Source organism: Triticum dicoccoides, chromosome 7A (assembly GCF_002162155.2).
Source record: "Triticum dicoccoides isolate Atlit2015 ecotype Zavitan chromosome 7A, WEW_v2.0, whole genome shotgun sequence".
NCBI classification, from domain to species: Eukaryota; Viridiplantae; Streptophyta; class Magnoliopsida; order Poales; family Poaceae; genus Triticum; species Triticum dicoccoides.
This window is the reverse complement of record NC_041392.1, coordinates 47,333,351-47,349,839: the sequence shown is the minus strand read 5'-3', so window position 1 is coordinate 47,349,839 and position 16,489 is coordinate 47,333,351. Positions and strand designations below refer to the sequence as shown.

The following is a 16,489-nucleotide window of genomic DNA, read 5'->3' as shown; positions in this document are numbered from 1 at the left end:
TAGTATGACAGGAAGTGTACATCATATCGTTTCTCTATTCTTTTCTGGACATGAATCTAGTGTGAGTTTCATATTAGTAAATAGGTGTGGCTAGATCTCAGTTGACTGAGACATAAACAAGTCTCAGTCAAGTAACACAAATATAAAAAGAAGATAGACAAATTAGAAAAGAAAATTTGCATGGATTTTCACGTAAGATATCACGAACATAATTGACTCTCAGTCGACTGAGATTTAGCAATCATAGCAATTACATAGTTCATTGTCACAGCGACTTCAACTACCGACAAGCCGGGGAGGCGTTGGGGCTGGACCTCCTAGACAACCCGGACCTGGTGTCCACGAACCCCGTCGTGGCGTTCAAGACGGCAATCTGGTGGTGGATGACGCCTCAGGCGCCCAAACCATCGTGTCACGCCGTGATGACCGATGGCTGGACGCCTTCTGCCCAAGATGTCGACGCGGGGATGCTCCCGGGCTACGGCATGACCACCAACATCTTCAACGGCTCGGCGGAGTGCGGCAAGGGCTACGCGACCCCGCCGGCCAAGGACCGGGCCCGCTACTACAAGATGTACTGCGACATGCTCAAAGTTGAGTACGGTGAAAACTACGGGTGCGGGCACCAAAACTTAACAAAGACGTTGTTGCCTCACGGAGGTTAGTGTTCACCTCCGTGTTAGTCTAGTCACATGTTGCGCATGTTTGAATTGAACCAGCGAGACGCATGCTAATCCAGTGTCATTCTGCTTGGAATTCTTTCACAGAATCTTCGCCTCCTCGGAACAGAACCGGGCTTCTGGTCGGCATCTCTGTAGGTTTTTGCTCGTTTTCGTCACTTTGATCTGTTTCCTCCTACGGCGAAACCGGGCGAAAAACCATCACCGAGCAACGGAGCAAGGGCTATCAGAGGCCGGCTTCTTTGATGACAATCAGAGCATGGAAGAAGACTTCGAGAAAGGAACCGCGCCCAAGTGGTTTTGCTACAGCGACTTGGCCATGGCCACCGACAACTTTTCCGACGATAAGAAGCTCGGGCAAGGGGGCTTCGGCTCGGTGTACAAAGGATTCCTCAAGGAACTGGACCTTCACGTGGCCATCAAAAGAGTCTCCAAGGGCTCGAAGCAAGGGAGGAAGGAGTATGCCTCTGAGGTGAGGGTCATAAGCCGGCTTCGCCACAAGAACCTTGTGCAGCTTATCGGCTGGTGCCATGGAGGCCGTGAGTTGCTCCTCGTCTACGAGTTGATGCCCAACGACAGCCTCGACAGGCATCTCTGCGCTGCCAATAATGCCATTCTTCCATGGTCGGTTAGGTACGCCCACCAGAGAAGAAGCACCTCACTCTGCATATTACTACTCACTCCATTTTTATTTACTCTGCATATTAGAGTTGACTGAAATCAAACTTCATAAAGTTTGACCAAGTTTATAGTAAACAATATAAATATTTACCGTAACAAATCTATATGATGTGAAAGTACATTCAATAATGAATCTAATGGTAGTAATTTGTTATTGTATATGTTAATATTATTGTCTATAAATTTTGTCAAAGTTTATAAAACTTGACTTTGACCAAAGCTAATACATGGAGTAAATAAAAAAGAAAGGAGTATCACATTGCTTCATTATGGTGCACGCCGGCACAATGGGATACATGGATCCAGAATGCATGATCACTGGCAAGGCCAACGCCGAGTCAGATGTTTACAGCTTCGGCGTTGTCCTCCTGGAGATCGCCTGCGGCAGACGACCCGTGGTGGTGGTTCACCAAGAAGAAGAAGATGATGATGAAGATGCGGTCCACCTGGCTCAGTGGGTCTGGAGCTCGTATGGAAGAGGGAAGATCCTGGATGCCGCCGACACACGGATTGGAGGAGAATTCGATGCCCGGGAGATGGAGTGCATGCTGATCGTCGGGCTTTGGTGTGCTCAGCTCGATCTGAAGCTGAGACCGTCTATCAGGCAGGCTCTCAACGTGTTGCGGTTTGAGGCGCCCCTCCCTCCCCTCCCCTCAAGGATGCCGGCTGCAAGCTACATGCCACCGGTCAGTGGTACAGGGAGCTGCACATCTTCATCGGCGGTAACACGCCAATCAACGGCGCGGCCGCCACTCAGTCGAGCTTGACTCAAGCATCTTTGCTGAAACGAGACAGACCACACGCTGCTCTGATCGCACCCGGAAAAAAGCCCAGTCATTTTCCTGTGGAAGTTGGAGTATTTACTATGGAACAAATGCATTTACGTTCTGAAATGCAGTAGGACTCGTTTGTTTTAAACATGCACTCGTTGTGTTTAATTACATTATTAGTTGTACCATCAAACCTTTACAAAGGTTTTCGTGTTTTAGAATTGAAACACATCATCGGATTTACACAAGTCACCGAGCAAACTCACTTTAGCTATATGTCAACCAGCTGAAAAATGTATTTGGGCCACTCGATTTTTGAACCATTGATCTCTGTCCCAAGATTCACGCTCCTTGTTTTTTTTCCTGTTGTGTGTGTTGTCATGCTTTGGGCTGAAATTTTTGGCTGACCATTATCGTGGGTCAGCCGATTCCTTATTGGGCTTAATCCCATTTCGTGTTTGTATGTTTTTTTCTTTTCTATTTTTACTCTGTTTTTATGTGTATTTTTGGGACTTTGGGTGAGTGTAAATTGTATACACACAAGTACTATATAACATGTGTATAAATAGTATTCATGTGAAAACTGCACTATTATATATTTATTTCTTGTACATATACTAAAAAAGTGCAAAGTTGTGTGCAAGTTTTTATTTATTCTGTTTCTTCTTAAAGGTTAGTACCAATACCTGCTAACTCACTTTACCACCACTTCTTTTGTGATCCATGTATAGCTGAACTTTTGTCGGCAGATTGTAACTCTAAACTCACTTTACCACCACAACGGCTAAAAGAGCAGGATCAGCACCTCCAGATCTAGGGCACCCACGGGCTTATTCTTGAAGCAGCTAGTGATGAATCCCCTCTCCTCCTTTGGCTCTGACCGAGCACCCACATGTTTATGTATAAAAATCTGATTTTTTTTGGTACGTAAAAGATGAACATGTTTTCTAAGCGCGTGCGAAATTTCATGGCAATTGGCCATCGGAGGAGTTCTGGACAAAAAATAAAAATCAGTTATGAGAAAGGTTAAAAAAATAGATTTGGAGCAATGAGTTTCTTTTTTCTGTCCCGAGCTCCTGTGATGTCAAAGCTCCACGAAGTTTTGCACTCCATTAGAAAAATTGTTCATCTTGTATGTATAAATTATTTTCTTTTTAAAGTTTTGCCAACTACTTTTTTTTTGTTTTTACTGTTCACCAAGGAGCATCTGTGCCCGTGATCATCTACGGATTGCGGTACTTATAAGTTGCAAGTAACCCATCACGCATTAGATAAGAGTACTTTCAGAAATGCAATCCCCTGGCCGTCATGACTACTCACAGAGTCTCAGGTGAGAGCTCCTACGTCTGCATTGCACAAGCGCCCTGATCCAGCACGCTGCTGCTACTCCTCGTCTCCTCCGACCATCTCTGCTGTCTGCAAACGTAGGAATCGTCTTGGCTTTGCATGGTTGCTCAAGCTCAACGATGACACGCCAAAGACTCGACAGGTCAACTTATTCATATACGAAAGACTCGGCAGCCAAGTCGCGCTGCTGCCCTGCAGCTAGCTGATCGGTCGTGACACTGACGCATGCAAGCGATGGTAAATATTAATGTTGGAGCTGCCTCTCTATGTTGTGATGCTCTGCTTTTGCATGCCATCTTCTATATATAAATAGCTAGCCCTCACTAACTATTTCTCTCAACATGCAAGCATGCCACATCATCGCACAACATGCACGAGAAAAGGTCCACACTCGCTAACATATGTCTCGCAACATGCAAGCATGCCACTTCATCATGAAACATGCATGAAAAAAATACCTATCTCCACATGCGAATTTCTATTCTATTATTCTATTTATATTAAGTAAATATTTTACAACTATATAGTGATCAAACATAATAAACTATATAACGTTTCACGGCCGCCGACACCAGCATCGTCGCGACGGAGAGCGCCAGCCCGACGCCGATGCGCTGGAGCAGGGTGATGCCGCCCTCGTGCTGGGTGAAGCGGCGGAGCGCCGGCACCACCAGCCGGTCGTACACTGGTATCCACAGCGTGAGGGAGAGCATGGAGAAGACGATGAAGGAGCCTTGCGGGATCCCGAAGCTGCTGGCGCTGCTGATCCGGCGATCGGTTTGTGCTGCTTGGAGCACGACGTAGGTGCCAAGCTGGGTGAGCACCACGAAGTAGACGATGCCCGACGACCACACCGGGATGATGCGCGCTAAGCACTTCACCTCCTCCACCTGTTGTATCGTGCACAACCTCCATTGGTTCACTGGCGTCTTCTCGTCAGAGCAGAGCGCGTCCTCAGGGGTCCGCATGGCCGCCTTGTCGAGGCATGTGAACTGGTCGGTGTAGGCCAGCTTGGAGACAAGCTTGCTCCGGTGCGGTGGGTCGAACAGCTCGGCGACGCTACGAGCTCGCCGGAGGTGGCGCTTGCGGGCGGCGGCGACGAGGACCTGTGCAGTGTGCAAAGCTAGTCAAGGGTCTGCCCTCAGGGCGGACACGAACGTAGAGGCGGGTGCCCATGAAGAAGACGACACATGAGATGCCCATGAGCACAGCGGGAACGGCGAGCCCCAGCGCCCAGTTGACGTTGCTCTGGAGGTAGATGATGACGGTGGCAGAGAGCATGATGGCTATGGTGAAAGTGAAGTAGTACCAGTTGAAGAAGCTGGCAATGCCGCGACGTGTCGCTGACAAAGGCGCCGAGGACGGTGGCGAGGTTGCTGGTGCCGGAGAAGACGTTGAGGAGGGTAGCGGCGCTGACGCTCTGCATGTGATACACCGTCGTCAGGTACACCACTCACCAGCATGTTGGACAACGTACGTCCCGATCGTGCCAAGCTTCTCGAACGTCTCGTTCCCTGCAACAAACATTTTATTTCTTTATTACATAATTGCATGATCACAATCAAATCCCAAAATATTGTGTGGCTATATAATCTATCGATCACATCACAAGCTACTTACTTTCAAAATTAAATCCATAAATTAAATTTAATTGATTTTTTATTAGTCAGTTTCCAAAGTTTGTCCAAGTTGCATCAAACATTTGTCACTGTATTTCGTGGACTTTGAGCACAAAGGGTTTGCTTTGCTCTAACACTTGGTTTTACTCTAATTAGCCTACGAAAACTTCCCAAATATGGCCACCATAAGAAATTAAGAATTATTAATGATATAAAACATTAAAATAATTACCAATAAATCTCCAGCAGATAAATAAAAACAATTCCTGCTTGAGTCTACAATATTACTAAAGAAAACAGAAAACTCATAACCGAACATCACCGTCAAGAAGGGAGGGAAAGAGCATAACATGTCACTGCATTCATTTCTCCTGCCTAATAACTTTAGGTTCCATCTTATGTTCCTCTTTCGTCCTCTCTTCCCAGCCCACCTTCGTTTCTGGTTTTGTCGATTTTTTTCGCTGGGTTTTGTTGTCTTCCCTACCCAAAAAATAAGTAAGGTTTCGTTGGTTCTTTCGTCTTCCCTTCCCGCCCCACCTTTGTTTTCGGTTTTGTCAATTTTTCCACTGGGCTTTCTTTTCTCTCCTACCTAAAAATAAGTAAGGTTCCGTTTGTTTCTTTCGTCCATCCTCCCACCCAACCTTCGTTTTCGGTCTTATCGATTTTTCCTCTTCTTTTCTTGAAACCAGCTCGCAGCAGCCCCATGTCTCATTGGCTTAGCAAATAAAATCATGCTTTCTTTGCTAAGCCACTAAGTACCGACAATATTATTTAAATTTTACTTTTGGTAGGTAATCAAGTTGACAATAAAATGGCAAGTAATTTATTTTGGTTGCGTACAAAAAAAAAACTTGTGCATCCATTGCAATCTAGTATGGTTAAGAAACTAAAGCTTTTCTTCAATTGTGCGAAAACAAAATATCTCTCCAGAGAAAACAGAGAAGGCTCTCTGCTATGAGAAAAAAGAGGGTTTTCTCAACAACAAAAGAGGCAAAGAAGCAATCCTAGGACTCCCATGAGTTTGTCCTTGGTGTTTGAAATTAGTGAATACAGGACCCAATGAGTGATTGAGTTGGATCCTTATAACCTCAATTGATATTGATACGCACTCGATCCATTACTGTCTGCTTTTTCGGTCGGCTCATCAGATCGTCGGCAGGCAGGCAGGCCGAGAGCTTGCTAAGATCGATCCAGTACAAGTAACAACAACAGCAAAATAAGAGCAATCCGGCAGTGATCAAGCTATGCAGATTGTTACGCTACTGAGTTGAGCAGAGGGTGGTCTGAGAGAAGATGTGGCATCTGCCATCTGCATGCAGAGGAAACAAACTGAGGTGGCAATCACCTATGACGTACGGCATGGCCTTCCATCCGCGGTGGTTGTGGACGGGCTCGGCGTCGGCGCCATCGCCGGAGTCCTGCTCCTTCACCGTCCCCTCCTCCTGCGGCTGCTGCCGAGGCTCGGCGTCCATCTCTTACTTGGCACTATGCAAGCACGAAGCACGCATAAAAACAGAAATATGTGGGTAGGTGGCTAGTGTGCTTGCTGGCTGAAGATGATGCCGTGCAGGAAGTAGAGGAGGAGAGGCCGGCCGGCTTAAATAAGCCAACCACCGGCCAGACCGCCAGAGTGTAGGATCTTAACTGCTTGAAAGATACTGAGACACACACACACACACACACACACCAAGCGATCGTAGCAAAGTTTTGGATTTCCAGTTTGACTCATGGGAACATATGTTTCTGCATGCCAGAAATGCTTTCATGGACGTAGAAAAAAAACGAAAACATTACATATACATGTTCTTGTCCTTTGTTTGTTTGTTTGCAATTTTTTTTACATTTTTATGGCACTCAACTTTGTAATTTTCACTGAGGAAGCATAAGCGTTCTGTTTTGCATACACAATTTCACAAACTAGCACAATGCCCATGCGTTGCTACGAAGCTATAAAATGTCACTTCTTACGAGCATAATTTTGAGCTGGGGTCATATTTTTGCATTTGTTATTTGTGCATTTTGCAAGTATTCGTCTCACATGAAAGTAGTAGTGTACTTGTTTATTTGTTTTAGGTCCCACATGTGAGTAAAAATATAAAAATATATTTGTTTATTTATGTATCTTGGAGGGTTGTTAGTCCTACATGTGGGTAAGGGTGTAATTTTTATTGATCGATGAAGGTTGTTCATCCCACATGTGAACTCACCACCAACTTCAATTTTTATAAGTAGGAAAGATATAACACACACACAGCCAAAACGCCATCCTCTCGCTCTCCCCCTCTCTCTCACACACACAGTGAAACCTACTGTACATAAATGTAGAAAGGAACAGCCTGAGTTAAGTCCTCCATCTGATTTTGTGGAGCCATAGCCATAGCTGGAGCTCGAAGGCAAATAATTAGGGTTCATAATTTGCTTCATAAAAATGTGCGGTTGACGGTTTCTACATGCATGTTTGTGTGTGTGAATGAGAAGCACCCCACGTCGATTATCATTAGCTCAAACCAAAAAAACCATGCGTAGAGGAGCTTGGGCCGAGCAGGGCAGCTGCAATCTATATTGGTGAGGGGTCTACATGTCCATGCCCACTGTGCATCACTCACTACCGTTGTGCACTCAATGCCTAGCAAGGGAACTCAGTCACAAGAAAAGTGCGCGCCTGTGTGATCTATATTAATTGCATGTTAATGCACACGTGCAACCCATGTTAATTTTAGGCAATATATTAATTGCATATTAATATTAGGTATGTTATTATGTGTTAATCATGTGATTAGTGTAATATTTGGTATGATATTAATTACACGTTAAACACGTTTAATGCTCGCCATTGGAGCAGTCTAGGTCGTTGGATTGACTTAGTTCGATGGTCGAGATCAGTTGGATCTGTCCCTTTGGGCCTTTTTATATTGGTATAGATTAATTAACTAATTAGTCAATTAATGCCAGTAGCTAGATGCACCAAATTGGGAACACTGCTACATAACTACCTGTCTTGCAACAAATCACGGGCACCAACGGCGTCTGCAGTAGGTGTGTAATTTCATTTTACAAATCTTAGTTTCTGCTGGGTCCAATCAGCGATGGTTTTGCTCAACCATCCACCTTGCAACATTTTCATCCATACATGATCTTTCATGTATGCAACAGACCACCATTGCTTGAAACAAATCGTACAACAAAAAAACATCCACAACATATCCAACATAGAAGGCAAGGTTTGCAACAATGGGAGAACAACTTTGTAGGATAACGCGTCTACTGCAAACTGTGATGCCCAAAATCATTGCAGCATGTGGCCTACATGTACACGGCCAAACCGATAGATGTTTGTAGTGTACTGGAAAACCTTTCACAGCATAAAAAATCATCGATTTCACTATTCCACACCAAGAATCAAATACTAGTGCTAGAAATGTTAACTAGTTGAATTTAACCATTGACATTGTTAAAAAAATAACCCAATGCATACTTAGATGGGGTTGACAATGCTGCGAGTGGGAATGAAAACTTGGTTGACGGCGACAATGTTGCAAGTGCGCATGAAAACTCAAGATGGGGATGATAATAATTTGAGTGAGCCTGTACATGAGCCACCAACTTTATTTGTCAACGTTTATGATACATGCGATAATCTAGATGATAAAGCATGGGAAATTTAAGTTGAAAAGGGACCCAATTTTTTTACATTATTTAATATAGTCCATTTTTATTAATGTTTATATATAGTTTATTTTTATCAATATTATTTTATTATTTTATGTTTCACTTACATTTTAATTATTTTTACTTTTTATTGCAATTTTTAAATATAGTTTATTTTAATTCATTTTTATACATTTTATTTATATTTATATTTTTAATATATAGTTTATTTATTCCAATCTTTTAGGAAATTTTCTATTCACATTTTATTTTATTTGTTTTTATTTAATTCATTTTTGTTTAGGTTTCATTTATTTCTGTTTTAATTTTTAAATATTGTTGTTATAATATATTTATTTTTTAGATTTTATTTTTATATATAGTTTATTTTTTGGGTTGATTTTTTTTACATTCTATTATTTTGCTCTTAAGTATACTCAACAAAATTAAATAGTTGAAGATGGTGGATCCCCAATCTTTCGACACTCTTGGCCAACATGGGCTCGCACAAGGGGCTCATGTTGATTCTACAAGCTCTGATGGGTCCTTTATCGGCCACATAGCTACTAGGTGAAGATCAGAAACTAAGAGGAGCTACTTAGGGAGAAGATTTTTGTGGACAAAATGAAATTGTTTGAGGAACAAGGAGGATGCCAATACTCTTACATATGAAAAGGCTAGTGGTTGCATGTGAGAACAAGCATGCCACCACTAGTATAAGTACCTACGGCGTGCATAGGAGTCACACACCACCACTAACTTGTCTCTAGCCAGTACACCTGGTCCCACAAACGTGTGGCGTGTTACAAAAAGTCATGCCACCACAAAACTATAAAGGGGTCCCAAATATATCAACACCACTACTATTTGGAAAAAAAGTGACGGCGTGGATAGCTGGCATGCCAACAATTAAAGTTGTGGGTAACCATTTCTCTACTAGTGTCAAGTTAAAAACACATGATGTGAGAAGACCTAAGTTGAGTACTCAACAAATTATCAAGAGCTTTGACCAATGTGGTCGTAGAGAACCGACTTCAAATTCAATTTAATATACATGCAATTTTCATTTATATTTCTTAACACAGGCAATATTTTGACTATCTAGACCTTACGATGTTTGCAATGCTATGTGACTATATATTCTATGGTTTTGATGCTTATAGTTCTTGCCCCCTTCAATAAGGATTGGCCCTTTTCTTTAAAAAAAATAATTGACCCCTTTTGTCTAAAACTGATTGAAAACTGGTTAAACTTAATTCAAACTCAAACTTCAATTCCAACACCCATCAAACTTAAAATGGGTACAGGTAGATAGGTAGGGTTTTAGTCTTCGCAGGGGCGGTGTTTGGACGGATGGCGACACTTCTTCTTCGGGTTAGTCTTCCAGGCTCCGGTCCTCCTCAAGTTCGACTGTTGGGATGGATTAGACGGAGCTCCGGCGTAGATTCCTGCCAGCTCCTCGAGGCAACGAGGTTAGGTTTTCTTGTCATATATGGTGTCCGGTTCTTTAGATCTATTCAAGAATTCAACAGCGACGACTGCGGCTCCGGGGCGCTGGTCCTTAGGGGGGCGTGCATGAAGACTTTCCGGCTGTCATCGACAAGGTCGGGCCGGCTCTGGTCTGGGGGCGGTGACAGCGGCACGTTGGCGACTCGTTCTGGCGGCGCAATGGTCGTACGGTGGTTCATGGACCTCGATGTAATTTTTATTATGTTTGAGGTGTTTTGTACTTTCGATGAATCTTTATAACAAAATATTGGAATGTTGTCACCTCGCCGGGAGCCGACGGCGGCACCACGTCCCTCCTGCCTGCCGCGCCCCTCCATACAAGCGCTGACCAGGTACTCCGCAATTGTTGATCCTCTTTCTCATCACCGTCGTCCTCAGTAACCAAAAATAAAATATGTTATAGATTTACCATATGACAATAAATGAATTTGCCATGTGACCAAAATTGAATTTGCCGTTTTATGAACAGAAAGCCTATAGAAAAATAAAATGTTACTAATGTGCCATGTGACCAATATGAAATTTGCCACATGAACAAATATTTATTTGCCATGTTAGGGATATAGAGAAGAAAATTTTACCATTATGATGGCAAATCTTGTATGAAAACCAATGCAAAAATTGTGGCAAATTTGGCATGGGGGAAACAACTAAAGTAGAGCACAATTTGCCATGGCAAAAATCAACAATGGTCATACTATGACATGGCAAAACTATGACAAAAATACTCATAGTTCTCAACCGACGTGGCAAAAACCTATGACAAAAACCATGACATGGCAAAACAGTAAAAACTGACGACAAAACATGACAAAGCTCTTGTGAATGGTGCGAAGGCAAGTGGATGCGTTGTGTTTTCCCCAATCAATTTCGTTTGCCCGACGTAGCTGCTGTCCTCTGCTAGAAGATTCACGCTCAAATCGATCGAACGGTTAAAAAGACGTTCGTCCCTATTCCCTCCGTCTTTTAAAGAGTGTATTTTCAACTTTCTTGGAAAGTCAATTTTTTTTATATTTGACCATGTTTATATAATAATACATCAACATTTATGCCATCAAATTAGTAGCATTAGATTTATGATAAAATATACTTTAATCATATACCTATTGGATTTCACAAACATTGATATATTTTTGCATAAACTTGGTCAGACTTTGAGATAGTTTGAGCCTCCAATAAAATTGGAAGTACACTCTTTAGAGGGTGGAGGGAGTATTTCATCTCCTACAGTTCCGCGCTCGCAGTTTGGTCAAAAAAGTTAAACCTAATCCAACAAACAATCCAAGGAATCTCTAAAAACTTTAAAAAATGAATTAGGCCAAACCTAGAACCTGATGTATTTTAGAACAAAAGAAATGTGTACTATGTTTGGGATAACAAATAAATTAAGTTATCTACGAGACCGGATGTCACACACAACGACAACCCCCTCGGTCCTCGCTATGACGCTATCTCACTCACTCCCAGAGTCCCCACTCCACTCGCTCTCGCTGAGCAAGCCGGCGCCCGGAGCAGAGCCCGAGATCCCTCGCCACCGCGCCGGAGCTCCCACTAGCCGAGCTCGCAAAAGCCGCTGCCTTCCCTCCCTCTCCTCGCGCGCTCGGGGGAGCACCGGAGCCGGCGGCGCGCGCCATGGGGTCGGTGTCCCTGAAGCTGCCGGCGTCCCGCCGCCGCCACGGCGGGCCCCTCTCCTGCCTCTGCTCCCCGGCGCCGCTCAACCTCCTCATGCTGCTCTCCCTCCTCTGCACCAACCTCCTCGCCTTCTTCGCCTTCTTCGCCGCCCCTCCCCGCCACGACCCCGCCGCCAGCACAACCCCCACCTCCAACCTCTCCGCCCACGTCGCCGCCATCGCGCTCGAGATCGGCGGCGCGTCCTCCTCCTCCGGCGCCCGCCTCCCGGACGGCCTGCCCCCGGAGCTGCTCCTCTTCCTCACCCCGCACGCGCTGCCGCTCGGCCGCGACGCGCGCACGGGGCTCACCCACATGCCGGCCTCCGTCGCGGCCTCCTGCCTCCGGTCCCCGTCCGCGCTGGCGCTCCTCTCGGCCTTCATGTCCTACGCGCCCCACTCCGCCTGCCCGCGCAACGCCACCCTCCCGCGCCGCCTCGTCTCCAAGGGCTGCGAGCCGCTGCCCCGCCGCCGGTGCCTCTCCCGCGGGCCCCGCGCCCCGCTCCCGGCCTCCGGCATGGGCCTCGACCACCGCCGCTGGGCCGGCCCCGCGCGCGGCGGCCACGAGTTCCTCGCCGACGACGTGCTGCGCCTCAGCGCGTCCAAGATCCGGATCGGCCTCGACGTCGCCGGCGGCGCCGCCAACTTCGCCGCCCGGATGAGGGAGCGCGGGGTCACCGTCGTCACCTCCGTGCTCGACGGCGCCGGGAAACCGATGAACGAGTTCGTGGCGGCGAGGAGCCTGTTCCCGCTGCTGCTCTCGCCGGCGCACCGGTTCCCCTTCTACGACGGGGTGTTCGACCTGGTGCACGTGGGCACCGCGGCGCTGGACGAGGCCGGGGCGCCCGCGATGGGGCAGGCGGCGACGCCGGAGGCGCTGGAGTTCTTCATGTTCGACGTCGACCGGGTGCTGCGCGCCGGCGGGCTGCTCTGGATCGACAGCTACCTGTGCCAGAGCGAGGAGAAGAGGCGGGTGGTTGCCAAGCTCATTGACAGGTTTGGTTACAAGAAGCTCAAGTGGGTCGCCGCAGAGAAGGCCGGTGGCGCGGCGACATCAACCTACCTCTCCGCGGTGTTGCGAAAGCCGGCAAGAAGCTGAAATCATTCACAAGGATTGTTCAGTCCAGGCTCCTTGATCAGAGGTACGACGACGGTACCTTCAAATTGTTTGTAGCTCGCAGAGTTTGATGAGGGGAATGTGAATGTGAATGCCGTATAGGTGCCACAGAATTTTTTAGATTACGGAAGAAACCGGTGCTACGGATTAGCTTGATTCCATTGGTTGTTGAATGTTGAGAGATAGTGACTGAAAATAACTGCAAGATTGTACACCTCTTCTACATTGGTTGTTGAATGTTGAGAGATGGTGACTGAAAATAACTGCAAGATTGTACTCCCTCCGATTCATATTACTTGTCGCTCAAATGGAAGTATCTAGACGTTCTTTTCTAAAAAAAAAAATGGAAGTATCTAGACGTACTTCAGTGCTAGATACATCCATTTGAGCGACACGAAATATGGATCAGAGGGAGTTTCTACATTTGTTGATGCTATTAGATCGGACACAAGCCGTGCAGTGCTACTTTTGTTGCTCTATTGATGAGTTGCAATTTGTGGAAGAGGTTAGCAAATGGTGTACACTGTACTGATCTTCCATTTCAGGAAGAACGCGAAATTAAGTGACGCTGTTCGAATCGAGCTAGCTACCCATGATATGGTCCATCCAGGTCTATCATTGATAGTATGTTGTGCAGCTCCTTTCAATCCATCTGTCTATCATTAATTCCCATCTAGCTTAGGCAAACCTGCATAAGCAAAATAGTCCAAAAATTGTTTATCGTATTTATCGCAATAATTATTAACTGACAAAATTATTGACATCTTGTGCTTGAATCTTGATTACGAATAGCTTTTATTTTCTGAAACAATATATGTTTTGTGCTAATTTGCGTGTCATGCAAAAACTATCATGTCATATTTTGTTGTTTTTCTATTTGACACTGGCCTACAGATATGAATTCATTATAGTTAGTTATATGAGTTTACCGTGTATCAGAGTTATTATATGACCTATCCCTATCCAATTGCACTAATTTATAGCAACACCATGTCCATATGGATCAGGTTATTACGGTGCTTTGCTTCTTCTGGAGCAGGGAGGAACACAACCGATTTTTATCATCAGAAACCAATCAAAATATAGTTGTCGGTGCATTTCATACAGCCATAGCGTCACTGATTTTCAGTCTTCGGATTTCTGATGGTCCAAGGCGTCTAGAAAAGGAGGATACACTATATCTCCGAAGTACATGTGAAGTTTTCTTAACCGCAGACTGAAGAGTTGCCATGTAAAAGTTTTTTGCCGAACATAAAACTATCAATTCTAGGAGCACCATCTGATGAAATCAGGGATTTCTGCGCTTTCCTTCCCTGTACATACACAATCTGCTTGCCTACAAAATGAAGGTCAGGATGAGTGAATGGCTGTATCAGCCGGGAGCAGCACTTCCTTCTTGGAATGTAAATTATGAGCTTCCACATACACATCTCCTCCAAAGTGTAAAGGCTGCCTGAAATGCTGCATTGTTACCGTTATGCGACGTACATCATGTTATGCCTATATAGACCTGTTATAATGTTCCCCCCTGTTTGCTCTCAGTTTTCGTTGTTACTAGGGAGTGGTTGCAGTTTGAAATGCTAATTCCTTGGTGAGAATTTGTGGCATTTTAGTCGTTGAAATGGTTCGTGGCTTAATATTTTTGATCTTTCATGTTCAGTGCACACATTGGTCCTACTGATTTTGGCAACTGGGTAGGAATAAGTTATGAATTTTGGTTGATCGGCTTTCACCAGTTGGCAGAAAAAAGGTTGGTACTTCGGTGATATATAATCTTGTGAGTGTTGCTAGCTGGGGTCTTTCTTTGCTGCTGCTTCTGTGACAAGGTTTGTGTTGGCCGGCGTTAATTTTCTGTGACAAGGTTAATTTTCTGTAAGGTTCCATGTCTTTTTTTTTTCCATCATAGTGGAACCTGTTTGTTCCTTTTACCCCCCAAAAAATGGACCAGGTATAAATGTGTTAATTCCCAGTTCATCTTTATCTGGTTGAAGATTTGTAGCTTGCAATTTCAGTGACGGCGTTAATTTTCATGTTATGTTCTGTTCTGTTCTGCTGATTCCCATGTTATGTTCTGCTGGAAGTCTGGTATTAGACGGCGTTAATTTTCTGTAAGGATGCTGTTGCATGTCCCTTGTGTTGTTAGTTACCAAAAAAAAAGGACCACTCATGGACCAGGTGAATGTGCTAATTCAGCAATTTCAGTGATCTTTCTCTTGTTGTTTACTTCAGAGATGGTGAGCATTAGGTTGACCATTCGTTTAGGAATGTTCAACATTTCGGAACTAAATTTATTGATGGTTACTGTAATCTGGAGCCTTTTAAAAAAAATCCTGGAATGTTGCGACTGTCTCTTGATGTGGATGCTGAATTGGCGAGATTGATTGGCTTTTTTTGGACACTCGATTTGACTCTATAAATTTGCTGACCAGTGTTTCTGTTCATCATAGTGTAACCTGGTCTTGTTCCTTTTACCATCAATGTGCTAATTCCTAGTCCATCTTTATCTGGATGAAGTTTTGTAGGTTGCTTTGGTGACAGTTTCACCATGATGTTTCCATTATTTTTACCAATAAAAAAATGATGATAATTTAGCTGATTCAGATGGCGACAGTTTTCACAGCAACACCTCGAGAAGTCGAGATGTATAAAAGAACTTAAACTTACAAAAAGATAAAAATGCGCATCCAGGGAATTAAACTTGCAAAAAGATGAAAATGAGAAGAAATGCGCGTCCATTGGATTCTAAAGTATTCAGATTTGCAAAAAGTAAGAAAAAAAGGGATTGGAGAAGTGGGGTATCGATCCCCATACCTCTCGCATGCTAAGCGAGCGCTCTACCATCTGAGCTACATCCCCTTGTATGCTGTTGATGGTAATCCAGGAACTCATCTAAGCAATGTAAGGTCCATGCAAGAACCATGTTATGTTAACCAAAGCAGGTGCAAAACTGCAAATGGAGGTCAGTTTGGATTGTTGGTCCTGTCCGAGAACCAGACCAAACCCTCATCGCTGCGAAACCACCCTCCCAAACGCTAGAGGGCAGTTTGTGCCGCTTTTTTTTAGCATCAATTTTTTTTTGCGACAGTTTTTTTTAGCATCAATTGACAGAGGAGAGGCTCCTATTGACTTTGTAAATTATTAATAACTAAGGTATACAAGTGTGTTACATGGTGTTCCACTGTCTAAAATCTTCACACCATCCACCCTCCAGCACCAAGTACTGTTAAGTGTGTGTGAAGACAAAGAGAAGAGCCAACTAGTGCTAAGTTACAAGGTTTGGAAAAGTTTCTACGGTGATGATTACCTGATTTTAAAGCCTTCAATAGTATATATGTTGTGTCCCCGCTAAAAAAAATAGTACATATGCTGTGCGGAAGATAAGAGACATCAACGATATGTAAATCAAATGTGTTCTAGATCGATGATGCAGACTGCTATTTGTACAGGGCCA

General features: G+C 44.5%; 1 protein-coding gene, 1 non-coding gene and 2 pseudogenes across 2 annotated transcripts; 2 read left to right on the top strand and 2 right to left on the bottom strand.

Annotated features, from left to right (window-relative positions):
- Positions 1-2,470, top strand: part of LOC119333038 — a 3,381-nt pseudogene extending 911 nt beyond the window's left edge.
- Positions 2,471-3,924: 1,454 nt separating this feature from the next.
- On the bottom strand, positions 3,925-6,605 carry LOC119332450 (annotated as a pseudogene).
- A 5,147-nt stretch (positions 6,606-11,752) lies between these two features.
- On the top strand, positions 11,753-14,579 carry LOC119334646. The gene is made up of 2 exons (XM_037607191.1): positions 11,753-13,063; positions 14,046-14,579. The coding sequence occupies exon 1, from the start codon at positions 11,887-11,889 to the stop codon at positions 13,018-13,020; it is 1,134 nt and encodes a 377-aa protein (XP_037463088.1). The 5' UTR covers positions 11,753-11,886; the 3' UTR covers positions 13,021-13,063; positions 14,046-14,579.
- Positions 14,580-15,821: 1,242 nt separating this feature from the next.
- TRNAA-AGC lies at positions 15,822-15,894 on the bottom strand. Its single transcript has one exon. It is a non-coding gene; the product is annotated as a tRNA-Ala (tRNA).
- Positions 15,895-16,489: the final 595 nt, after the last annotated feature.

What these genes read in the sequence shown, in the direction of transcription:
- LOC119334646 (XM_037607191.1), top strand. Translation starts at nt 11,887, where the DNA reads ATGGGGTCGGTGTCCCTGAAGCTGCCGGCGTCCCGCCGCCGCCACGGC.